Source organism: Oncorhynchus tshawytscha, linkage group LG30 (assembly GCF_018296145.1).
Source record: "Oncorhynchus tshawytscha isolate Ot180627B linkage group LG30, Otsh_v2.0, whole genome shotgun sequence".
Taxonomy (NCBI): Eukaryota; Metazoa; Chordata; class Actinopteri; order Salmoniformes; family Salmonidae; genus Oncorhynchus; species Oncorhynchus tshawytscha.
The window spans coordinates 52,259,115-52,287,025 of NC_056458.1; the positions used below are offsets into that span (position 1 = coordinate 52,259,115).

At 44.4% G+C, this 27,911-nt stretch overlaps 1 protein-coding gene across 2 annotated transcripts in view; it reads right to left on the reverse strand.

The window, feature by feature from the left end:
• Positions 1-27,911, reverse strand: part of LOC112235414 (large neutral amino acids transporter small subunit 4) — a 38,634-nt gene that overhangs the window by 4,901 nt on the left and 5,822 nt on the right. The window contains exons 3-12 of one of the 2 annotated variants that reach the window (XM_042309165.1): positions 19,539-19,845; positions 17,357-17,412; positions 15,614-15,690; positions 10,342-10,434; positions 7,734-7,867; positions 7,126-7,322; positions 4,627-4,770; positions 3,798-3,815; positions 2,060-2,192; positions 1,380-1,512 (exon numbers count right to left, since the gene is read on the reverse strand). In XM_042309165.1, the coding sequence (XP_042165099.1) occupies positions 1,380-1,512; positions 2,060-2,192; positions 3,798-3,815; positions 4,627-4,770; positions 7,126-7,322; positions 7,734-7,867; positions 10,342-10,434; positions 15,614-15,690; positions 17,357-17,412; positions 19,539-19,845 (1,292 nt within the window). The remainder of the gene's footprint in view (positions 1-1,379; positions 1,513-2,059; positions 2,193-3,797; positions 3,816-4,626; positions 4,771-7,125; positions 7,323-7,733; positions 7,868-10,341; positions 10,435-15,613; positions 15,691-17,356; positions 17,413-19,538; positions 19,846-27,911) is intronic. The other variant, XM_042309166.1, reaches the window with a different exon arrangement.

Genomic DNA, 27,911 nt, shown 5'->3' on the forward strand with positions numbered 1-27,911 from the left:
AATGTTGTTGTTGTAGCCCTGAATGTGATTCATAATGTTGTTTTAGCCCTGAATGTGATTCATAATGTTGTTTTATCCCTGAATGTGATTCATAATGTTGTTTTAGCCCTGAATATGATTCATAATGTTGTTTTATCCCTGAATGTGATTCATAATGTTGTTGTTTTGAATATGATTCCCCTGAATATGATTCATATGATTTGATTCAAATGTTGTTGTTGTAGCCCTGAATGTGATTCATAATGTTGTTTTAGCCCTGAATATGATTCATAATATTGTTTTAGCCCTGAATGTGATTCATAATGTTGTTGTTTTATCCCTGAATATGATTTATAATGTTGTTGTTGTAGCCCTGAATGTGATTCATAATGTTGTTGTAGCCCTGAATGTGATTCATAATGTTGTTTTATCCCTGAATGTGATTCATAATGTTGTTGTTGTAGCCCTGAATGTGATTCATAATGTTGTTTTAGCCCTGAATATGATTCATAATATTGTTTTAGCCCTGAATGTGATTCATAATGTTGTTGTTGTAGCCCTGAATATGATTCATAATGTTGTTGTAGCCCTGAATATGATTCATAATGTTGTTGTAGCCCTGAATATGATTCATAATGTTGTTGTTTTATCCCTGAATATTATTCATAATGGATCTGCATGACCCAACTCAGTCTCTTCCAACAGTGAGACAAACAGAAGACACATTTCTGTATTTCTCTGCATTCTTCATCTGGAAGTGTCAGGACATGTTGTAGTCTTTCAAGACAGCGAAGCTGAGCACACTAAGCACACAGCTTTCCCTCAATAAAGAACTATTTCTATGTCCACACTTGCTGGAACACCCTACATTCATTGTCTACTTTCCTTTTCTTTGAAAAATGCATTTTTGCGCAATTTCTAGCGAGCTACTTTTTGTAACTGTGACCTGTGTGTCAGTCTGTCAGTTGTTATTTATACGTGCCTTCAAAATAAATGTCCCAGAAGCGGTGGGAGTTATATCATTACACAAAGCGAGTATCCATTGGGCTATTAATTTGAAAACATTTTTCAAAACTTTACTATCGCAAAATCTTTATGTGTTCTGAGCATGATTCCAAGGGCCGTATTGAATCAGATCGCGGGCCGCGTAAGGCCCCCGGGCCAGCCTTTGCCCAGGCCTGGTGTAGGGGCAAGTGTGTGATGCTGTCCGCTATAGAGAGTAGTAGTGGTGTCTAGCTGTAGTTCCACTTGAAGGCCTATAGGTGGCGATAGAGCACCACTCACATCTCATTCCAACATCAGCTGTCACCAATTTTTGTCCTGGACAGCTACTGCTGATTGGCCAGGAGAAGGTAAGGAGGCGGGTACTAGTTTGAGTTATAGCTGGATGGAGCACTTACCTGCAGTGGGAGGTTGGGCACCAGGCAGGTGATGCCGAATCCCACCAATAGGACATTGGTCAGGATGAACGCTCGCATTGCATTGGTCACCTTCTGGATCTGTCTGTCTCTGGGCTTGGCCTTGAGCTGGTCCCTGAGGAGGTTAGGGTTAGAGAGGGGAGAGGAGGTCCGATCCTATTCTCATCAGCCAATCACACAGACATCAACCCTTAGCCTAGGCACTCTTATCCAAACCTCTCAGATCCCCATAGAGGGTAAGGGCTACCTGCTAGTGACTTACTTTACTATGCTGGCTGGCTGTACTGCATTTGTTTGATCATTTAAATGAAATGAAAGCACTTTATGCATCTACTCCCCCCCTGCTTGAAGATGTCGTAAGTATTTGAACAAATTCACTTATAGTTTATTCAAGTAGTCAACAGTTTAGTAATGGTCCCCTATTCCCAGCACGCAATGACTACACCAAGCTTGTGACTCTACAAACTCGCTGGATGCATCTACTGTTTGTTTTGGTTGTGTTTCAGATTATGTTGTGCCCAATGGTGAATATTGTATTGTGTCATTTTGGAGTCACTTTTATTGTAAATTAGAATGTTTTGGGGGTATGATCTTTGTGCCTCTGAAACTCTCTGTAGGGCCTAGGGGTTAGGATGTAAGGATTAGGTGACATAGTAATTTACTTGCTACACAGTTCCTCCTCCCCCTCTGCATCTTCGCAGTCCTTCAGCTTCCAGTCCATAATCTGACCAATCACTGGAGTCGTCATCAGACATAGTAACTGCAGCATGCCGAAGATAGAGGAGTACAAACTGACTGTGGAGAGAGAGGAGAGAGAGAGAGAGAGAGAGAGAGAGGACAGAGACAGAGACAGAGAGAGAGAGGACAGAGAGAGGAGAGAGAGGGAGTGGTGAGAGAGAGAGAGAGAGAGAGAGAGGACAGAGACACACAGAGAGAGAGAGACAACAGATTATTAGCCAGTCTAATAAATAACTATTCCATGTTAGTCCATAGAGTTCCTGGGTTTTAGCATTAATGATTACGGTAGTAAGTTAATGAGTAGTAGATCTAGTAACTGATGATAGGCTAGCAGCTACCCAGTACTGGTTTAGCTCAGGGCAGGGACAGTCAAGGACTGGGCTAGGTTGGGGGAGAACATAGAGAATATAGAGGTCTCTAGTGGCCAAAAGGACATATTAGCATTGGCAGCGCCATTGAGGATTTCCACCATTTTAATGTATTCAACTGGGTGGGACTTCCAACTCCATTGGCTGATCCCTCCTGTTCACTCCGTTGGAGTCATGTTCAACCGGGTCATCAAGAGGGAACAGCCAATCGTGATTTTTTTTGTTAACAACTTCATAATGATCAATAGCCTCAAATGGCGCTGCCCAGTCTGTCACAGACACTATAATGGCACAGATACAAAGATGAGTCTTCTATCTATCTCTATGGGGGAGAAGTACAGCAACAACACAGTTAACACAGAGGCTAAGGTTGATGCTAATGCGGTTGTATTATACAAGCTTATGAAGCTAACCAATAGTACCAATGATAACTATTACATGGTTAAGGTTAATGCTAAATTTGAATGACAAAGGTAACTATCACAGTCATCACAAAACTAGGGTGAAATGCTAATAGCACTTGCTATAGAATTTCCAATTGAGCTGACCTATTCAGCAATTACCTTTAATGCAGTCTCAGCCAATGCGAGAACATTGCTCTTAAATTTCAATTGGGCTTCAGAGCTGAACTTCCGCAATACGGATTCAATAGAGTCCTAAGGTTTAGCATCACACTAAGGTTAGCTGGTCACGCCTAAGACTAGGGTTCAATACTAGCAGTAGCTAACATGGTAAGCTAAGGTTAACTGGTCACGCCTAAGACTAGGATTTAATGCTAGCAGTATCTAACACGGTAAGCTAAGGTTCACTGGTCACGCCTAAGACTAGGATTTAATGCTAGCAGTACCTAACACGGTAAGCTAAGGTTAAAGCAGAGGTAGCCAACCCTCCCCGTGGAGAGCTACTGAGTGTGCAGGCTTTTGCTCCTGCCCTGCTGTAACACAACTGATTCAGCTGCTAGAAATCTGCAGCTGATGAGTAGAATAAGGTATGTTAGAGCAGGGCTGGAACAAAACCCTGCTCTCCACAAGATGGTTGGCCACTCTGCACTATTACATGTTAGCAGTCTATACAACCGAGACAGTAACTAAAAACAGGGAAGCTAAGAGACAGACAAGCTAGTTTTAGGTGAGGCTAGAAAAGCTAAGAGACAGACAGGCTAGTTTTAGGTGAGGCTAGGAAAGCTAAGAGACAGACAGGCTCGTTTTAGGTGAGGCTAGGAAAGCTAAGAGACAGACAGGCTCGTTTTAGATGTTATATCTACTAGTCTAATCCAATAGGCCTGCAGTCTTACCAACTTCCATTCTCTCCACTACAGGAGAGAAAAAGAACATAGGGAGGAGGAAAAGAAGAGAGGTGCATTTTAAAACACCTCAGCATATGTGCATATGTGGCAACTCCATCAAGACTGTTGGAATTCCTCATGAAGCTGGTTGAGAGAATGCCAAGGGTGTACAAAGCTGTCATCAAGGCAAAGGGTGGCTACTTTGAAGAATATAAAATATATTTAGATTTATTTAACACTTTTTTGGTTACTACATGATTGCATATGTGTTATTTCATCGTTTTGATGTCTTCACTATTATTCTATAATGTATAAAATAGTACAAATACAGAAAAACCCTGGAATGAGTACGTGTATCCAAACTTTTGACTGGTAGAGTATGTAGAAAACACATATACAATGACACCGCTGACATACATGGTAAACATATCTTACCAGATTACTTATTACATTTTTGTACAAATGATCTTCTCCTGCTGTACAACATTCTTATTTGATTGTCATGATTATTTTCCATATGGGGAACCCACCAGTGTTGAGGTCTCCAGGATGTTGTTCATGGCTCACCCAGCCCTAGCAGCAGTACCCACCAGTGTTGAGGTCTCCAGGATGTTGTTCATGGCTCACCCAGCCCTAGCAGCAGTACCCACCAGTGTTGTGGTCTCCATCACTGGAGGATGTTGTTCATGGCTCACCCAGCCCTAGCAGCAGTACCCACCAGTGTTGAGGTCTCCTTGATGTTGTTCATGGCTCACCCAGCCCTAGCAGCAGTACCCACCGGTGTTGAGGTCTCCAGGATGTTGTTCATGGCTCACCCAGCCCTAGCAGCAGTACTCACCAGTGTTGAGGTCTCCATCGCTGAGGGCCTCCAGGATGTTGTTCATGGCTCCCATGTAGAAGATGAGACGGAGCTGAGTGATGGACATGGTGACCAGAGAGAGGATGAAGAGAGGGCTGATGATGCTCTGCATGAACGACTGGGCTGAAGGAGAGAAGCGGAGGCAGAGAAGAGATGTGTTTCAAATGTTTTCAAGGTTATTGTAGTATATGTTTGGTGTTGTATGTACACTGTATTATGTTGTACTATGTGTTGTGTTCTGTTGTCTGAACATTGAATGAAGGTCGTGCGTTGTTGTATGAACATTGTGTCATGCTGGTATGTACAAGTAACTGCCGAAATAATGGAAATACCTTAGTAAAGGAGGGATACAAAGTATATCGAAAGCAGCTGCTTCCACACAGGTTCCCATCATGCTTAGGGTTATGTATAAAAATCCTCATTTGGCCATTATTTTGTCTACCATTGCTATGCCCCCATAGGATGACAATGCCCCATCCACAGGGCATGAGTGGTCACTGAAGGGTTTGATGAACATGAAAACAATGTAAACCATATACCATGGCCGTCTCAGTCACCAGATCTCAACCCACTATACCATGGCCGTCTCAGTCACCAGATCTCAACCCACTATACCATGTCCGTCTCAGTCACCAGATCTCAACCCACTATACCATGTCCGTCTCAGTCACCAGATCTCAACCCACTATACCATGGCCGTCTCAGTCACCAGATCTGGTTCCCATCATGCTTAGGGTTACTATACCATGTCCGTCTCATTCACCAGATCTTGTCAACCCACTATACCATGTCCGTCTCAGTCACCAGATCTCAACCCACTATACCATGTCCGTCTCAGTCACCAGATCTCAACCCACTATACCATGTCCGTCTCAACAGATCTCAACCCACTATACCATGGTCGTCTCAGTCACTAGATCTCAACCCACTATACCATGTCCGTCTCAGTCACCAGATCTCAACCCACTATACCATGGCCGTCTCAGTCACCAGATCTCAACCCACTATACCATGGCCGTCTCAGTCACCAGATCTCAACCCACTATACCATGGCCGTCTCAGTCACCAGATCTCAACCCACTATACCATGTCCATCTCAGTCACCAGATCTCAACCCACTATACCATGTCCGTCTCAGTCACCAGATCTCAACCCACTATACCATGGCCGTCTCAGTCACCAGATCTCAACCCACTATACTATGGCCGTCTCAGTCACCAGATCTCAACCCACTATACCATGGCCGTCTCAGTCACTAGATCTCAACCAACTATACCATGTCCGTCTCAGTCACCAGATCTCAACCCACTATACCATGGCCGTCTCAGTCACCAGATCTCAACCCACTATACCATGGCCGTCTCAGTCACCAGATCTCAACCCACTATACCATGTCCATCTCAGTCACCAGATCTCAACCCACTATACCATGTCCATCTCAGTCACCAGATCTCAACCCACTATACCATGGCCGTCTCAGTCACCAGATCTCAACCCACTATACCATGGCCGTCTCAGTCACCAGATCTCAACCCACTATACCATGGCCGTCTCAGTCACCAGATCTCAACCAACTATACCATGGCCGTCTCAGTCACCAGATCTCAACCCACTGTACCATGGCCGTCTCAGTCACCAGATCTCAACCCACTGTACCATGGCCGTCTCAGTCACCAGATCTCAACCCACTATACCATGTCCGTCTCAGTCACCAGATCTCAACCCACTATACCATGTCCGTCTCAGTCACCAGATCTCAACCCACTTGAAGACTTATGGGAGATTCTGGAGCGGAGTCTAAGACAGCATCAACAAAACAACAAATGATGGAATTGCTCCAGGAAGAATGGTGTCACATCCCTCCAATAGAGTTCCAGACACTTGTTGAATCTATGCCAAGGTGCGTTGAATGTGTTCTGGCGGTTGGTGGCCCAACGCCCTATTAAGACATGTTGGGGTTTCCTTTATTTTGGCAGTTACCTGTATGTTGTGTTGTTTTAAGTTGGCAGAATATTGTGGCATGTATTTTAGTTTTTTCGTTGTGTTTTACCCCCTTTTTTTCTCCCCAATTTCGTCATAGCCAATTACAATCTTGTCTCATTGCTGCAAATCCCCAATGGGCTCGGGAGGCGAAGGATGAGTCACGTGTCCTCTGAAACATGGCCCACCAAACCGCACTTCTTAACACCCGCCTGCTTAACCCAGAAATCAGCAGCACTAACGCCAGCCTGTAGGCGCCCGGCCCACCAAAAGGAGTCGCTAGATCGCGTTGAGCCAAGTAAAACCTCTCCGGCCAAACCCTCCACTAACCCGGACTACGCTGGGCCAATTGTGTGCCACCCTATTGGACTCCCGGTCATGGCAGATTGTGACACAGCCTGGGATCAAACCCGGGTCTGTGGTGACGCCTTAGACCACTGCATCACTCGGGAGGCCACATTGTGTAATGTTGTATAAAGATTTGTGCTGGGTCCTTACATTCCTCATTGGGTCTTTTGCTGACCTCCAGATCCATGGTAGAGAGACAGAGTTTGTGTCCTTCCTTAGTGGCCAGCTCTCTCTGCTTCAGACTGTTGCTCACACTCAGACGCTTCCCCACCGTGGTCACCTGATGGTAGAACTGCTTCCCTGTGATCTTATGGTCAAAACCCAGCCAACTGAACTTTACCTTCACACTAGGGAGGGAGGGAGGGAGGGAGAGTCATGTTATTCCAGTGTAAATGTAACACAGTTCAGTTAAACATTCCTGAGCTGACCTGGAGCTTGACCTCTAACAGTACTGTATATACTACTGCCAATTCTGCTGCAAATTCTATTGCTCATTCTACTGCACATTCTACTGCACATTCTACTGCACATTCTACTACTCATTCTACTGCCCATTACATGAACATACAGCCTACCCTACCCTACCCTACCCTCACACTGATGGAAAATACTGTACATGTAGCCCCCCTAACGGCTGGTATTACTGTTACTACTACTATGTGTGTGTGTGTGTGTGTGTGTGTGTGTGTGTGTGTGTGTGTGTGTGTGTGTGTGTGTGTGTGTGTGTGTGTGTGTGTGTGTGTGTGTGTGGTGTGTACCTATAGTCCATGTCCTCGGGGCCAGGGAAAGGTTCCAGGGGCCAGTTGAAGAAGCAGTTGAAGAAGACGAGGCCGGAACACGCTGCCCAGACAACCATGATGGTGATGAAGGTCACACCAAGGTCATAGATCACCTCGGAAACATCAACAACAACTGTTATAGATCACATAGGAAGCAACAACAACTGTTATAGATCACATAGGAAACAACAACAACTGTCATAGATCACCTAGGAAGCAACAACAACTGTTATAGATCACCTAAGAAACAACAACAACTGTTATAGATCACATAGGAAACAACAACAACTGTCATAGATCACCTAAGAAACAACAACAACTGTTATAGATCACCTAGGAAGCAACAACAACTGTTATAGATCACCTAAGAAACAACAACAACTGTTATAGATCACATAGGAAACAACAACAACTGTCATAGATCACCTAGGAACAACAACAACAACTGTTATAGATCACCTAGGAAGCAACAACAACTGTTATAGATCACATAGGAAACAACAACAACTGTTATAGATCACCTAGGAACAACAACAACTGTTATAGATCACCTAGGAAGCAACAACAACTGTTATAGATCACCTAGGTAGCAACAACAACTGTTATAGATCACCTAAGAAACAACAACAACTGTCATAGATCACCTAAGAAACAACAACAACTACTGTTCTATATCACATAAGAAACAACAACAATGACAAAAACAAGCTGTTATAGATCACCTAGGAAACTACAACAACGTTATAGATCACCTAGGAAAAACCAACAACACAACAAGCTGTTATATACCACCTAGGAAACTACAACAACGTTATAGATCACCTAGGAAAAACCAACAACACAACAAGCTGTTATATACCACCTAGGAAACTACAACAACGTTATAGATCACCTAGGAAAAACCAACAACACAACAAGCTGTTATATACCACCTAGGAAACTACAACAACGTTATAGATCACCTAGGAAAAACCAACAACACAACAAGCTGTTATATACCACCTAGGAAACTACAACAACGTTATAGATCACCTAGGATAAAACAGCAACTGTTAAAGATCACAACAACTACTGTTATAGATCACCTAACAAACAACAACTGTTATAGATCTAACCCTAACCCTAACCCTTAACCCTTAACCCTTACCCCTAACCCTAGGAAACAACAACTACTGTTACAGATAACCTAACAAACAATAACTGTTATATATCTAACGCTAACCCTAGGAAACAACAACAACTGTTATAGATCACCTAGGAAACAGCAACTGTTATATATCTAACCCTAACCCTAACCCTTAACCCTAGGACATAACAACAACTGTTATAGATCACCTAGGAAACAACAACTACTGTTATAGATCACCTAGGAAACAACTACAACTGTTATATATCACCTAGGAAACAACAACAACTGTTATAGATCACCGAGGAAACAACAACTGGTATATATCTAACCCTAACCCTTAACCCTTAAAACTAGAAAACAACAACAACTGTTATAGATCACCTAGGAAACAACAACAACTGTTATAGATCACCTTGGAGACAACAACAACTGCTAAAGATCACCTAGGAAACAACAGCAACTGTTATAGATCACCTTGGAAACAACAGCAACTGTTATAGATCACCTAAGAAACAAACAACAATAACATAAATCAAATCAAATCAAATCAAATTCTATTCTTCTATTACTTAGGAAACAAAAACAACAACAATTGTTTTTAGATTACCTAGGAAACAACAACTGTTATAGATCACCTAGGAAACACTTGGCCCAGCATGATATCGGTGATCTGTAACAGTTGTATTTTTTGTTTACTAGGTGATCTACAACAGCTGTTGTTGTTGTTTCCTAGGTGATCTGTAACAGTTGTTGTTGCAGCTGTTGTTTCCTAGGTGATCTATAACCGTTGTTGTTGTTGTTTCTTTGGTGATCTATAACAGTTGTTGTTGTTGTGTCCTAGGTGATCTATAACAGTTGTTGTTGTTGTGTCCTAGGTGATCTATAACAGATGTATTTGTTTCCTGGGTGATCTATAACAGTTGTTGTTGTTGTGTCCTAGGTGATCTATAACAGATGTATTTGTTTCCTGGGTGATCTATAACTGTTTTTGTTGTTGTGTCCTAGGTGATCTATAACAGATGTATTTGTGTCCTAGTTGATCTATAACTGTTTTTGTTGTTGTGTCCTAGGTGATCTTTAAAAGTTGCTTTTGTTTCCTAGGAGAACTACAACAGTTGTTGTTGTTTCCTAAGTGATCTTTAAAAGTTGATTTTGTTTCCTAGGTGATCTATAACAGTTGTTTTTGTGTCCTAGGTGATCTTTAAAAGTTGCTGTTGATTCCTAGGTGATCCATTACAGTTGTTGTTGTTTCCTGTATCACAACCAGCTGTGATTTGGAGTCCCATAGGGTGGCACACAATTGGCCCAGTGGTGTCTTGGTTAGGGTTTGGCCGGTGTAGGCAGTCATTGTAAATAAGAAGTTGTTCTTAACTGACTTGCTTAGTCTATAACTAATTAATTGTTTGGAAAGTAAAACAATTGTGTGTGTGTGTGTGTGTGTGTGTGTGTGTGTGTTACCTTGACTCCAGGGAAGGTGACAGCAGAGGAGGCATAGGAACCAATCATCAGAGCAATGAATGTAGAACGCAGATCACCAAACATGTTAGGGAGCTGAAGAGAGAGAGAGATAGAGAGAGAGATAGATGGAGAGAGAGGGGGAAGTGGAGAGAGAGAGATAGAGAGAGATAGATGGAGAGAGAGGGGGAAGTGGAGAGAGAGAGATAGAGATTGAGAGAGCGAGATAGATGGAGAGAGAGGGGGAAGTGGAGAGAGAGAGATAGAGAGAGAGAGAGAGACAGAGAGAGAGAGACAGAGAGAGAGAGAGAGAGGGGGAAGTGGAGAGAGAGATAGAGAGAGAGAGAGACAGAGAGATAGAGAGAGAGACATAGAGAGAGAGAGAGAGAGACATAGAGAGAGAGAGAGAGAGACAGAGAGAGAGACAGAGAGAGAGAGACAGAGAGAGAGAGAGAGACATAGAGAGAGAGAGAGAGAGAGAGAGAGAGACAGAGAGAGAGAGAGAGAGAGACATAGAGAGAGAGCGAGAGAGAGAGTGAGAGAGTGAGAGAGAGAGAGAGAGAGAGAGAGAGAGAGAGAGAGAGTGTGAGAGAGAGAGACATAGAATGTGAGAGAGAGAGAGAGAGAGAGAGAGAGAGAGAGAGAGTGTGAGACATAGAGTGTGAGAGAGAGAGAGAGAGAGAGAGAGAGACATAGATAGAGACAGACAGAGAGAGACATAGAGAGAGAGACAGAGAGAGAGAGAGAGAGAGAGAGAGAGAGAGAGAGAGAGAGAGAGAGAGAGAGAGAGAATACCTATGTGAGAATGCTGTTCATCGACTACAGCTCGGCATTCAACACCATAGTACCCTCCAAGCTCGTCATCAAGCTCGAGACCCTGGGTCTCGACCCCGCCCTGTGCAACTGGGTACTGGACTTCCTGACGGGCCGCCCCCAGGTGGTGAGGGTAGGCAACAACATCTCCTCCCCGCTGATCCTCAACACTGGGGCCCCAAAAGGGTGCGTTCTGAGCCCTCTCCTGTACTCCCTGTTCACCCACGACTGCGTGGCCACGCACGCCTCCAACTCAATCATCAAGTTTGCGGACGACACAACAGTGGTAGGCTTGATTACCAACAACGACGAGACGGCCTACAGGGAGGAGGTGAGGGCCCTCGGAGTGTGGTGTCAGGAAAATAACCTCACACTCAACGTCAACAAAACTAAGGAGATGATTGTGGACTTCAGGAAACAGCAGAGGGAACACCCCCCTATCCACATCGATGGAACAGTAGTGGAGAGGGTAGCAAGTTTTAAGTTCCTCGGCATACACATCACAGACAAACTGAATTGGTCCACTCACACAGACAGCATCGTGAGGAAGGCGCAGCAGCGCCTCTTCAACCTCAGGATGCTGAAGAAATTCGGCTTGTCACCAAAAGCACTCACAAACTTCTACAGATGCACAATCGAGAGCATCCTGGCGGGCTGTATCACCGCCTGGTATGGCAACTGCACCGCCCTCAACCGTAAGGCTCTCCAGAGGGTAGTGAGGTCTGCACAACGCATCACCGGGGGCAAACTACCTGCCCTCCAGGACACCTACACCACCCGATGCTACAGGAATGCCATAAAGATCATCAAGGACATCAACCACCCGAGCCACTGCCTGTTCACCCCGCTGTCATCCAGAAGGCGAGGTCAGTACAGGTGCATCAAAGCTGGGACCGAGAGACTGAAAAACAGCTTCTATCTCAAGGCCATCAGACTGTTATACAGCCACCACTAACATTGAGTGGCTACTGCCAACACACTGTCAATGACACTGACTCTACTCCAGCCACTTTAATAATGGGAATTGATGGGAAATGATGTAAATATATCACTAGCCACTTTAAACAATGCTACCTTATATAATGTTACATACCCTACATTATTCATCTCATATGCATACGTAGATACTGTACTCTATATCATCAACTGCATCCTTATGTAATACATGTATCACTAGCCACTTTAACTATGCCACTTGGTTTACATACTCATCTCATATGTATATACTGTACTCGATATCATCTAATGTATCTTGCCTATGCTGCTCTGTACCATCACTCATTCATATATCCTTATGTACATATTCTTTATCCCCTTACACTGTGTATAAGACAGTAGTTTTTTGGAATTGTTAGTTAGATTACTTGTTCGTTATTACTGCATTGTCGGAACTAGAAGCACAAGCATTTCGCTACACTCGCATTAACATCTGCTAACCATGTGTATGTGACAAATAAAATTTGATTTGATTTTTTATTCTACTCCTTGGTGTTTGGTGTCTCTCTGAGGGTTTGGAGTCTAAAGTATTGCATTAAAAGTGATTCTGTGCTCAGATCACTGGAGTTAAGTAGTAATGTTCCAATGGCTTTGATATTGATGTGGGAATAACAGTCAGCCAGTGTATTGTGCATTCCTCAGCCCTGTTGTTGAGCTCCCAGCGACGGGCTGTGTTAGGGATAGCAGTGACAAGGTGTTGGGTGCAGGAGGTAGGGGCTAGGGACACTAGTGCCATTGTGAGGGTGGTACCAGGCAGTACCAGTATTCTGGAGGTGAACCAGTGAGGTACAAGGGAGGTGGGAACCGATCAAACTGTTCTGACTGTCACACCACAGCACAATGACCCGGGTCTGGTCTTCCATCCAACGCTGTTGAACACTTGAATTACTTCACGGGGAAACAGAACTGGGCTCAGGAGAAACAGAGTGCCAACTCTTTTACATTTCCAGGAAAAGACAGGGAGAGAGAAAAGGGAGGGAGAGACGAGAGAGAGAGGAGAGAGTTGAGAGGAGAGAGAGAGGGAGAGGAGAGAGAGAGGGAGAGAGGAGAGAGGAGAGAGAGAGGGAGAGAGAGGGAGAGAGGAGAGAGAGGAGAGAGATATGGAGAGAGGAGAGAGATATGGAGAGAGGAGAGAGGAGAGAAGAGAGGGAGAGAGGAGAGAGAGAGAGAGAGAGAGAGGAGAGAGAGAGAGGAGAGAGATATGGAGAGAGGAGAGAGAGAGAGAGAGAGAGAGGAGAGAGATATGGAGAGAGGTGAGAGAGAGAGAGAGGAGAGAGGAGAGAGAGACAGAGAGAGAGACAGAGAGAGAGAGAGAACAGTGGAGGCCCAATAATTTGTCAATTAATTCAGTGTTCACAGGCTGTTCTGTCTCTGTCTGTACGAGTGGCTGAGCAACAACAAGCACTCCCTTACATAACACTGTGTGTGTGTGTGTGTGTGTGTGTGTGTGTGTGTGTGTGTGTGTGTGCGTGCGTGCGTGCGTGCGTGCGTGCGTGCGTGTGTGATAACAGTCATCTACATAACTAAAGGAGCTCTCTTTAACCCTGACCTTGATCCCAGCTGTAACTCACCACTATTACCCAACTACTACCTCAGGCCTCACTTCAGAACCAAGACTAAAAGAGTCTAATGATTAACCTGCCTGCTCTTAAAGACTGTACAATGGAAGGACAGAGAGAGGGGGAGAAGAGAGGGGGAGATGTTTACTGTAATGGGAAGTTTACTGGGTAGTGTCACCATGGTAATTGTACTGGGTAGTGTATATCACCATGGTAAAGCGCTGGACTGCAGTTATTCACAAGAGAAAGCAGGAAGGAGGGAGGGAGGGAACCAGAAGGATGAAGAGAGGGGAATGTGAAGACGGATGTCCTGACTATGTGCGGTGTTGGGGAAGCTACTCCGAAATTAAGTTTACCAATCTACCAATTGCTTCACACTGGAAGAAGTTAATTTACACTAAAGTTACCCTTAAGAAAAGTACAGTTTACTGAACTAAAGTTACTTTGATAAAGTAGTTCACTACATCCAAACTACTTTGTGAAATATGATCAGATCTAAATCTGAAAAGTTCTACACTACAAATCACTTTGGTGTCTTATGTTAACCTGTTAGTAGGTGTAGTTTAGCCTATGATTTTATTTTAGCCAAAAAAGTTGTGCTTACTTCCAGAATTTAGCTACACCGCTACATGGTAAAACAGTAGTGTGTAGTTCCAGTAGTTAGCTACACCGCTACATGGTAAAACAGTAGTGTGTAGTTCCAGTTGTTAGCTACACCGCTACATGGGAAAACAGTAGTTACCCACTGAAAACACTACCTAGATTTGAATTTAGTTCAACTACCACCAAGCTACTAGAAAATGTCTGTCTATCAGACTATAAACTCTAAAATCACAGAATATTTTGGAGGATGGGAGGTTATCCCCCTCCTCTGTCTTTCACCTCTCTAACTCTCTGTGTTTGTCTGTCCTTGAATGCTACAATGTTTCATTGTGGATCTACATTAAGGATGCAGATATGTGGGAGAGAGAGAGAGTTGGAGCAAGTCTGTGTTGTTGTTGTTCAAAGCAAAATGTGGGAGAGAAGTACTGGAACAGTGATAATGACCTTTCTCCCCATCTATCTCTCTCTCCCTCTCTCTCTCCCTCTCTCTCCCTCTCTCTCCCAGGACAGGAGACAGGGCGCCTGGCCAGAGAGAGAAGGAGGGAGAGAGGACACAAGAGGGTTTGTGTGCTGACATGTTTTGATATGGTATCGAGATGACATGGATTTGTGTAATGCAAAAGAGAAAATCTTTGAAAACAACTGAGGCCGAATGACACAATGTTCTCTACACAGACAGAGACAAACAGTATGCAAAACACACCCACACGTCAATGAAACACACTTTCTGTTTTGGATCACAAGTTAATATGGAGAAATCTGAACAGAACACACACACACACACACACACACACACACACACACGCACACACACACACACACACACACACACGCACATGCACACACACACACACACACACACACACACACACTGTACCTCTCTCTCAGACAGACACTGTACCTCTCTCAGACAGACACTGTACCTCTCTCTCAGACAGTCACTGTACCTCTCTCCCAGACAGACACTGTACCTCTCTCCCAGACAGACACTGTACCTCTCTCCCAGACAGACACTGTACCTCTCTCCCAGACAGACACTGTACCTCTCTCCCAGACAGACACGGTACTTCTCTCAGACAGACACTGTACCTCTCTCCCAGACAGAGACTGTACACTACTCTCTCTCTCAGACAGAGACACTGTACCTCTCTCTCAGACAGACACTGTACCTCTCTCAGACAGACACTGTACCTCTCTCAGACAGACACTGTACCTCTCTCCCAGACAGACACTGTACCTCTCTCTCAGACAGACACTGTACCTCTCTCTCAGACAGACACTGTACCATACTCTCTCTCTCTCACCGTGAGGGAGGTGAAGGTCATGCACATTCCTCCGAAGCCGTTAAATGTCAGCGCAATGAAGATCAGGATTGACAGCTCTGTGGAGGAAGACGGAGACACCATCAGACACAGACACACACACAGACACAGACACACGTATTCCCTTCAGACACACATACACATAAACACAAATGGACACACGTTCACACACATACACCCTAAAGATATACACACCCACACACACATAGTGATATGGCAGCTTGGTGATATGGTAGCTAGGGGATATGTTGATATGGTAGCTAGGTGACATGGTAGCTAGGTGATATGGTAGCTATGTGATATGGTAACTAGGTGATATGTTGATATGATAGCTAGGTGACGTGGTAGCTAGATGATATGGTAGCTATGTGATATGGTAGCTAGGTGATATGTTGATATGATAGCTAGGTGACATGGTAGCTAGGTGATATGGTAGCAATGTGATATGGTAGCTAGGTGATATGGTAGCTATGAGATATGGTAGCTATGCGATATGATAGCTATGTGATATGTTGCTATGGTAGCTAGGTGATATGGTAGCTAGGTAATATAGTGGGATGGTAGCTAGGTGATATAGTGATGGTGATATGGTAGCTAGGTAATATAGTGATATGGTAGCTAGGTAATATAGTGAGATGGTAGCTAGGTGATATAGTGATATGTTAGCTAGGTAATATAGTGATATGGTAGCCAGGTGATATAGTGATATGGTAGCTAGGTGATATAGTGATATGGTAGCAAGGTGAGATGGTAGCTAGGTAATATAGTGATATGGTAGCTAGGTGATATAGTGATATATTAGCAAGGTAATGTAGTGATATGGTAGCTAGGTAATTTTGTAGCTAGGTATTGTAGTGATACGAATATGTTATTTAGGTGATATGGTAACTAGGTGATATGGTAGATAGGTAATACAGGGATATGGTAGCTAGGTAATATTGTGATATGGTAGCAAGGTAATGTAGTGATGGTGATATGGTAGCTAGGTGATATAGTGCTATGGTAGCTAGGTGATATGGTAGCTAGGTAATATAGTGCTATGGTAGCTAGGTGATATGGTAGCTAGGTAATATAGTGAGATGGTAGCTAGGTAATATAGTGAGATGGTAGCTAGGTGATATAGTGATATGGTAGCTAGGTGATATGGTAGCTAGGTAATATAGTGATATGGTAGCTAGGTGATATGGTAGCTGGGTAATATAGTGATATGGTAGCTAGGTAATATAGTGATATGGTAGCTAGGTGATATGGTAGCTAGGTAATATAGTGAGATGGTAGTTAGGTAATATAGTGATATGTTATCAAGGTGTAGTGTAGTGATGGTGATATGGTAGCTAGGTAATAGTGTAGCTAGGTATTGTAGTGATACTAATATGTTATTTAGGTAATATGGTAGCTTGGTTATATGGTAGCTAGGTGATATGGTAGCTATGAGATATGGTAGCTATGTGATATGTTGATATGGTAGCTAAGTGATATGGTAGCTAGGTAATATAGTGATATGGTAGCTAGGTAATATAGTGATATGGTAGCTAGGTATTATAGTGATACTAATGTGTTTTTTAGGTGATATGGTAGCTAGGTGACATGGTAGCTAGGTGATGTAGTGATCGTGATATGGTATTTTGGTGACATTACAACTAGTTGATGTAGTAATAGTGATATGGAAGTTTGGTGATAAGGTAGTTTGGTGACATGGTACTGTATGCTAGGTAGTCTACTCACCATCAGGGTTGTATGCTCCGTAGGCGATGAGAAGACAAGAGAAGGAGAAACAGGCACTGGAATACACACAAACAATACATCAATATCATATAGAGGATGTCTGGTTATTCTTTAAAAGTGCTTTCCTCACCATCTTAAATAAGCGTGCTCCATTCAAAAACTTTAGAACCAGGAACAGATATAGCCCTTGGTTCTCTCCAGACCTGTCTGCCCTTGACCAGCACAAAAACATCCTGTGGCATTCTGCATTAGAATCAAACAGCCCCCGCAATTTGCAACTTTTCAGACATTTGCATCCTGTAGTACAAACTCAAAAACATTCTGGGCCACTGTAAAGTCCACAAGAGCACCTCCTCCCATCTGCCCACTGTACTGAGCCTAGGAACCACTGTCACCACCGATAAATCATAATAATTGAGAATATCAATAATAATTTTTCTACAGCTTTCCATGCTTTCCACCTGGCTACCCCTACCCCAGTCAACAGCCCTGCACCACCCACAGCCTCCCCCATTTCTCCTTCACCCAAATCTAGATAGCTGATGTTCTGAAAGAGCTGCAAAATATGGATCCCTACATATCAGCTGGGGTAGACAATCTGGACCAACTCTTTCTAAAATGATCCTCCAAAATTGTTGCAACCCCTATTACTGGCCTGTTCAACCTCTCTTTCGTATCGTCTGAGATCCCCAAAGATTGGAAAGCTGCCGCAGTCATCCCCCTCTTCAAAGGGGAGACACTCTAGACCCAAACTGCTACAGACCTAAATCTATCCTACACTTCCTTTCTAAGGTCTTCCAAAGCCAAGTCAACAAACAGATCACAGACCATTTCGAATCCCACCGTACCTTCTCCGCTACGCAATCTGGTTTCCCAGCTGGTCATGGGTACACCTCAGCCACGCTCAAGGTCCTTAACGATATCATAGCCACCATCGATAAGAGACAATACTGTGCAGCTGTATTCATCGACCTGGCCAAGGCTTTCAACTCTGTCAATCACCACATTCTTATCGGCTGACTCAACAGCCTTGGTTTCTCAAATGACTGCCTCGGCTGGTTCACTAACTACTTCTCAGATAGAGTTCAGTGTGTCAAATCGGAGGGCCTGTTGTCTGGACCTCTGGCAGTCTCTATGGGGGTGCCACAGGGTTCAATTCTCTGGCCAACTCTCTTCTCTGTATACATCAATGATGTCGCTCTTGCTGCTGGTGATTCTCTGATCCCCCTCTACACAGATGACACCATAAAGCCCCACCTGAGATAAGGTGGGGCTTTACCTAACAAATATTTATAGAGAACCTGGAGCCAGTGGGTTTGGTGATGAGTATGAAGCGAGGGCCAGCCAACGAGAGCATACAGGTTGCAGTGGTGGGTAGTATATGGGGATTTAGTGATATGGGATGGCACTGTGATAGACTGCATCCAATTTGTTGAGTAGAGTGTTGAAGGCTATTTTGTAAATTACATCGCCGAAGTAGAGGGTCGGTAGGATGGTCAGTTTTACAAGGGTATGTTTGACAGCATGAGTAAAGGATGCTTTGTTGCGAAATAGGAAGCCGATTCTAGATTTCATTTTGGATTGGAGATGCTTAATGTGAGTCTGGAAGGAGAGTTTACAGTCTAACCAGACACCTAGGTATTTGTAGTTGTCCACATATTCTAAGTCAGAGCCGTCCAGAGTAGTGATGCTGGACGGGTGGGCAGGTGCAGGCAGCGATTGGTTGAAGAGCATGCACTTAGTTTTACTTGCATTTAAGAACAGGTGGAGGCCACGAAGGAGAGTTGTAAGGCATTGAAGCTCGTCTGGAGGTTTGTTAACACAGTGTCCAAAGAAGGGCCAGAAGTATACAGAATGGTGTCATCTGCGTAGAGGTGGATCAGAGAATTACCAGCAGCAAGAGCAACATCGCTGATGTATACATGTATACCATGGCTAAGGAATGTTCTTAGGCACGACGCAATGCCCCCGAGGTGCCTTATTGCTATTATAAACTGGTTACCAACGTAATTAGATGTTTTGTCATACCCGTGGTATACCACGACTGTCAGCCAATCAGCATACACCATGTAAACTCATACCTCGTCAACTCACACCTGTTTAACCATTTAAACCAACACAGACTGAACTCAGACTCCCCCCTCCTCCACCCACTGTCCCTCCTCCTCTCGCTCTCTCCTACCTGCCCAGCAGTCGTAGGTTTCGTGGGCCGTATTTGTCCATGACGATGCCCAGCGGCAGAGTGATGGCTGATAGAAGGAATGATCCCACGGTGAAGGCCAGGTTCAACATCTCATCCTGGTCCTTACAGATGAGCCAGCCGTTCATCCTCATAGGGCCATTGGGGTCCTGGGGGGCCAGGGGCCTCATCTCTACCCCATCCCCTAACCCCACCACACCCTCTGCCTCAGAGTAGTAATCACTGTAGTCATCATCGCCCTCTGGTGGGGGGAGGGGGACAGACAGGTTGGAGGAGGAGGTGTGGTTACCTAGAGGGAGGGAGGGTCAGTATCAGATATTATTCTCATTAATATTGTTATTGTTGTTGTTGTTAATGGTAATCCCATTTCCACTATTATTATTGCTGAGACAGAGAGAGAGAGAGAGAGAGAGAGAGAGAGAGAGAGAGAGAGATGCAGCATTGCACTTTACTCTGGGTTAATGAACCGTGAGGTAGAATGCCTCAGCAGATTAGCAGAGTAGCGTGGTAGTCAGGTGGTCAAGTGATGTTGTTCTGACACATGTTTCTGTGCTACTTGACATCACGGCCACTTCATGAAGATACTACTACCCTGTGCTGGGATTTTAACATCTAGATGTGAATCAAAATGGGACCATCGCGCTCTTACAGCAGTTTGGTTGGTGCATAAAACCTGTCAATTCAGAAATATGTTGCATAAGGCTTGGTTTTACTGCGGCAGGGATAGCGTTCACATACTTTTCAGCTTTGCAGCCTTCTTCAGTGTGTAGGTACCATTTTTTTAAATTCAAAACAGCGTTTGTAGGGAACACAGGTGAGCAACTGATGAGCAACAGGTGCTTCTAATCAGGGTTGCCAATAATCTGCCAATCAGGGATGTGGCTTCTCTGGTATACCTGTACACAAGTTAGTCCTGAATCCTGAATCTAGTTGATGATCCCTGGCCTAAACTGTCCTGAATCTAGTTGATGATCCCTGTTCTAGACTGTCCTGAATCTAGTTGATGATCCCTGGTCTAGACTGTCCTGAATCTAGTTGATGATCCCTGCTCTAGACTGTCCTGTATCTAGTTGATTATCCCTGGTCTAGACTGTCCTGAATCTAGTTGATGATCCCTGGTCTAGACTGTCCTGAATCTAGTTGATGACCCCTGGTCTAGACTGTCCTGAATCTAGTGGATGATCCCTGGTCTAGACTGTCCTGAATCGAGTTGATGATCCCTGGTCTAGACTGTCCTGAATCTAGTTGATGATCCCTGGTCTAGACTGTCCTGAATCTATATGATGATCCCTGGAGAAACCTCAGCCACATGTGACCTCATCCTTCGCCCTCTAACTCTGATTAGAAACAGCTTAGTACACACACACCCTGCCTGTTCCGATAACACTAACCTCCCTTCTCTGATACCACAGGCCCTCTCTCAGCAAAAAAAACATGAGGAGGAGGGGAGGAGATAGGGGGAACAGATAAAAAGAGAAAATATAGAGATGGTCGAGGTATTTGCATAGATATTATCTCTGCTTTACTGGGCCTTTATGAGTTCCTCTCTGGCACTATGCCGTGCATGGATAAAGAGATAACATACACAGGAACATGTTGTTATTGTCATATCAACGATAGGTTAGGATTCAGTGTGAGAAATACTTCCACTGATCAAATATAGAAACATGAAAAGTATCTATATATTACCTCTGAAGTTAAAACATTCTTCATTTCTCAACTTTAAATAAGAATCGAATGAAATAATAAGATCAACTCAATTGACTTTAGTCGACAGAGAGAGAGCAGAGACAGGGACAAGACAGAGGAAGAGAAAGATCATGAGGAACAAGTCAGAAGTTTTTAAAGAACAATGACAGAGGAAGAGAAAGATAAGAGTAACGTCAGAATTTTGACTTCCAGTAGGGACCGTGTGAGTCAGTCTGCATGCACGCACACACACACACACACACACACACACACACACACACACACACACACACACACACACACACACACACACACACACACACACACACACACACACACACACACAGGTGGTGACTGTAAAAAGTGATGTGTTGTTTATGCTGAGTGAGGTGTATTTTGTAGCTGAGTCCAGCTGGTTAGGGTTCCAAGTCTACTTCCTGTTAACAGACCTTTGGAATGGAACAGCCAACCACGACCCACAAGACCTCGTCTCCCACATGCTGACTCTCCATTCTCTCATTCCTTTCTCTATACATCTCTCTTTACCTCTCTCTCTATTCCTTTCTCGCTCTCTGTATATATAAACTCAGCAAAAAAAAGAAACGTCTCTTTTTCAGGATCCTGTCTTTCAAAGATAATTCATAAAAATCCAAATAACTTCACAGATCTTCATTTTAAAGGGTTTGAACACTGTTTCCCATGCTTGTTCAATGAAACAGAAACAATTAATGAACATGCACCTGTGGAACGGTCGTTAAGACACTAACGGCTTACAGACGGTAGGCAATTACGGTCACAGTTATGAAAACTTGGGACACCAAAGAGACCTTTCTACTGACTATGAAAAACACCGAAAGAAAGATGCCCATGTTCCCTGCTCATCTGCGTGAACGTGCCTTAGGCAAGGCATGCTGCAAGGAGGCATGAGGACTGCAGATGTGGCCAGGGCAAGAAATTGCAATGTCCATACTGTGAGACGCTTAAGACAGCGCTACAGGGAGACAGGACGGACAGCTGATCGTCCTCGCATTGGCAGACCACGTGTAACAACACCTGCACAGGATTGGTATGTCCGAACATTACACCTGTGGGACAGGTACAGGATGGCAACAACAACTGCCTGAGTTACACCAGGAATGCACAATCCCTCCATCACTGCTCAGACTGTCTGTAATAGGCTGAGAGAGGCTGGACTGAGGGTTTGTAGGCCTGTTGTAAGGCAGGTCCTCACCAGACATCACCAGCAACAACGTTGCTTATGGGCACTAACCTACCGTCGCTGGACCAGACAGGACTGACAAAAAGTGCTCTTCACTGACGAGTTGTGGTTTTGCCTCACAAGGGGTGATGGTCGGATTCGCGTTTTTCTTCGAAGGAATGAGCGTTACACGAGGCCTGTACTCTGGAGCGGGATCAATTTAGAGGTGGAGGGTCCGTCATGGTCTGGGGGGTTGTGTCACAGCATCATCGGACTGAGCTTGTTGTCATTGCAGGCAATCTCAATGCTGTGCGTTACAGGGAAGACATCCTCCTCCCTCATGTGGTACCCTTCCTGCAGGCTCATCCTGACATGACCCTCCAGCATGACAATGCCACCAGCCATACTGCTCGTTCTGTGTGTGATTTCCTGCAAGACAGACATGTCAGTGTTCTGCCATGGCCAGCGAAGATCCCGGATCTCAATCCCATTGAGCACGTCTGGGACCTGTTGGATCAGAGGGTGAGGGCTAGGGCCATTCCCAGCAGAAATGTCTGGGAACTTGCAGGTGCCTTGGTGGAAGAGTGGGGTAACATCTCACAGCAAGAACTGGCAAATCTGGTGCAGTCCATGAGGAGGAGATGCACTGCAGTACTAAACGCAGCTGGTGGCCACACCAGATACTGACTGTTACTTTTGATTTTGACCCCCCTTATTATGGAACTTGTTCAGTTTATGTCTCGATATGATAATACAAATATTTACACATGTTAAGTTTGCTGAAAATGAACGCAGTTGACAGTGAGAGGTGGTTTCTTTTTATACTGAGTTTATATTCATCTCTCTACTCCTCTCTCTCTCTCTCTCGCTATACCGCTCTCATCCCTCTCTCTCTCTCTATATACATCAATCTCTCTACTCCTCTCTCTCTCTATATACATCAATCTCTCTACTCCTCTCTCTCTCTCTATACATCTCTCTACTCCTCTCTCTCTCTCTATACCGCTCTCATCCCTCTCTCTATACATCTCTCTCTACCTATCTCTCTCTCTATTCCTCTCTCTCCATACCGCTCTCATCCCTCTCTCTATACATCTCTCTCTACCTCTCTCTCTATTCCTCTCTCTCCATACCGCTCTCATCCCTCTCTCTATACATCTCTCTCTACCTCTCTCTCTATTCCTCTCTCTCCATACCGCTCTCATCCCTCTCTCTATACATCTCTCTTTACCTCTCTCTCTCTATTCCTCTCTCTCTCTCTCTCTCTCTCTTTACCTCTCTCTCTCTCTATTCCTCTCTCTCTCTTTACCTCTCTCTCTCCATCCCTTTTTCTTCAGAGTTTATCAGTGAACTTGAGACAATCCTCAGTAATGTTGGCCTCTGTATCTCTGCCTCACACACACATATCAAAGTAACAACGTATTGAGATAGAAATGTAATGTGTAGAACAGATATGATAGTCTGTCATGTGGAGTAAAGGATCAGCGCTGTAGTGGAGAACAGATATGATAGTATGTCATGTGGAGTAAAGGATCAGCTCTGTAGTGGAGAACAGATATGATAGTCTGTCATGTGGAGTAAAGGATCAGCTCTGTAGTGGAGAACAGATATGATAGTATGTCATGTGGAGTAAAGGATCAGCGCTGTAGTGTAGAACAGATATGATAGTCTGTCATGTGGAGTAAAGGATCAGCGCTGTAGTGGAGAACAGATATGATAGTATGTCATGTGGAGTAAAGGATCAGCGCTGTAGTGTAGAACAGATATGATAGTATGTCATGTGGAGTAAAGGATCAGCGCTGTAGTGTAGAACAGATATGATAGTATGTCATGTGGAGTAAAGGATCAGCGCTGTAGTGTAGAACAGATATGATAGTCTGTCATGTAGAATAAAGGATCAGCTCTGTAGTGGAGTGTTACGGATACAAGTATCCTGTGTGTTTCTTTTCTCTCCTTCTGCCCTCACAGGTGAAAATCATCACTCCCCAATCAGTCAACAATCAATCATCAATCAGAAGACACACCTCCTCCTGTTTCCTACCCTATCACAGTTCCTTTCCCTTGGTTTAAAAACCCCATCAGTTGTTTGCTCTGGAGCTCAATCTCTCTGTAAATGCCATGTCTGTAGGTCTCTGTGTTTCACTCTCTCTTTGTGTCTTAACCTCTCTTTTGTTTGAGCACCTCCAAATCACTTTGTCATCTCCTGTGAGTATTGTTTTGGTTATGGTGTTTGTGTTTGATTGCTGGTGGGAAAAGGGGAAACCAAGACAAGTCGCCCATGGGCATACACTACCCGTAGGTAGACTTTGTTAAAAACACTAGTTAGAAGTGGGCGGACCACCCACTGTATTTTTGGTTAGTTAGTTAGCTGTTAAAGTAGGCTAGTCTAGCTTAGGGGTGTTTTGGATGCTTATTGTTTCTTTCCTTGGGTCCAGCTCAGCCCCTTTTCCTGCTCCCCCCATTACCGTGTGTTTTACAATAAACCCTGAGTTTGATGGTATAATTTCAGTTGTCGTGGTTATTTCGTTCACACTTTTACTTTGTCACAATTATAATTTGCATGAGTTATGTTACGGGTCTCATTACCATCCCCCCTAGACTGTCGGGCCAAAAGGGATTCGTAACATGGAGAACAGATATGATAGTCTGTCATGTGGAGTAAAGGATTGTGATCAGCTCTTTTCTTACCAAAACTTACATGGACAAAAAATCACACAACTTAACATTACAATACAATTTCAGAAATTTCTAAAAACATGTTTTCACTTTGTCATTGTGGGGTTTTGTGGGTAGATGGGTGTGATTAAACATTTTTTTAAAAATCCATTTTGAATTCAGGCTCTAACACAACAAAATGTGAAATAAGTCAAGAGGTATGAATACAGACAAATTTCAACAAATGTCAATGCATCACACCTGCATCATACACGTTGCCATGGCAACAATACAGGACATCACCTATGTCTCAACTACAGTCCCCCTCATCCTTTATCCCCTGGAACTGTCCAGTGCTTGTAGCATTCTATGGCATATGGTCTCATTGACCGTTCTATTTTTCTCTAACACACACCTTTTCAATGTTTCTGTAACAATACATTTGATTCATCAACAGTCGTAATGATGGAGGGTCATTTGATTTCCAGTTATGAAGTAAATGTTTTTTCAAAATCATTGACGAGAAAAGTATGGTCCCCACTATTGGGTATTTCACTGCACCCTCATAGGCCATGTCTTTAAATATGCAGACACATGGATTCAAAGTACATTTACATTGTAAAACTTCTGACAGCCAACTGTCTAACTCCGCCCATAACTTTGGGACTTCATAGCTTTCCCAGAAGGCATGGATTATTGAGTCATTGTTAGTTTTACACTTAAGATATGACTCTGCCGTTGTGCTGTAGAATTGATGAATTTTAGGGGACCTCCCTCCTAGACACCTGATGTTCCTGGGGTCCTCCCTTCTAGATACCTAATGTTCCTGGGGTCCTCCTAGACACCTAATGTTCCTGGGGTCCTCCCTCTAGATACCTAATGTTCCAGGGGTCCTCCTAGACACCTAATGTTCCTGGGGTCCTCCCTCCTAGACACCTAATGTTCCTGGGGTCCCCCTCCTAGATACCTAATGTTCCTGGGGTCCCCCCTAGATACCTAATATTCCTGGGGTCCTCCTAGATACCTATTGTTCCTGGGGTCCTCCCTTCTAGATACCTAATGTTCCTGGGGTCCTCCTAGACACCTAATGTTCCTGGGGTCCCACCTCCTAGATACCTAATATTCCTGGGGTCCTGCTAGATACCTATTGTTCCTGGGGTCCTCCCTTCTAGATACCTAATGTTCCTGGGGTCCTTCTAGATACCTAATGTTCCTGGGGTCCTCCTAGACACCTAATGTTCCTGGGGTCCTCCATTCTAGATACCTAATGTTCCAGGGGTCCTCCTGGGGTCCTCCCTCCTAGACACCTAATGTTCCTGGGGTCCTCCCTCCTAGACACCTAATGTTCCTGGGGTCCTCCTAGACACCTAATGTTCCTGGGGTCCTCCTAGACACCTAATGTTCCTGTGGTCGTCCTAGACACCTAATGTTCCTGGGGTCCTTCTAGATACCTAGTGTTCCCTTGGTCGTCCTAGACACCTAATGTTCCTGGGGTCTTTTTAGACACAATGTTCCTGGGGTCCTCCTTGATACCTAATTTTCCTGGGGTCCTCCCTCCTAGATCCTAATTTTCCTGGGGTCCTCCTAGACACCTAATGTTCCTGGGTAACTCCTAGACACCTAATGTTCCTGGGGTCTATTAAGAAACCTAATGTTCCTGGGGTCTATTAAGAAACCTAATGTTCCTGGGGTCTATTAAGAAACCTAATGTTCCTGGGGTCTATTAAGACACCTAATGTTCCTGGGGTCTATTAAGACACCTAATGTTCCTGGGGTCTATTAAGACACCTAATGTTCCTGGGGTCTATTAAGACACCTAATGTTCCTGGGGTCTATTAAGACACCTAATGTTCCTGGGGTCTATTAAGACACCTAATGTTCCTGGGGTCTATTAAGACACCTAATGTTCCTGGGGTCTATTAAGACACCTAATGTTCCTGGGGTCTATTAAGACACCTAATGTTCCTGGGGTCTATTAAGACACCTAATGTTCCTGGGGTCTATTAAGACACCTAATGTTCCTGGGGTCTATTAAGACACCTAATGTTCCTGGGGTCTATTAAGACACCTAATGTTCCTGGGGTCTATTAAGACACCTAATGTTCCTGGGGTCTATTAAGACACCTAATGTTCCTGGGGTCCTCCATCCTAGACACCTAATGTTCCTGGGGTCCTCCATCCTAGATACGTAATGTTCCTGGGGTCCTCCCTCATAGACACCTATTGTTCCTGGGGTCCTCCCTCATAGACACCTATTGTTCCTGGGGTCCTCCCTCATAGACACCTATTGTTCCTGGGGTCCTACCTCATAGACACCTAATGTTCCTGGGGTCCTCACTCATAGACACCTAATGTTCCTGGGGTCCTCACTCATAGACACCTAATGTTCCTGGGGTCCTCCATCCTAGACACCTAATGTTCCTGGGGTCCTCCTAGACACCTAATGTTCCTGGGGTCCTCCTAGACATCTAATGATCCTGGGGACCTCCCTCATAGATACCTAATGTTCCTGGGGTCCTCCCTTCTAGACACCTACTGTTCCTGGGGACCTCCCTCATAGATACATAATGTTCCTGGGGTCCTGCCTCCTAGACACCTAATGTTCCTGGGTCCTCCTAGACACCTAATGTTCCTGGGGACCTCCCTCATGGACACCTAATGTTCCTGGGGACCTCCCTATGGACACCTAATGTTCCTGGGGTCCTCCTAGACACCTAATGATCCTGGGGTCTATTAAGACACCTAATGTTCCTGGGGTCCTCCTAGATACCTAATATTCCTGGGGTCCTCCCTCCTAGACACCTAATGTTCCT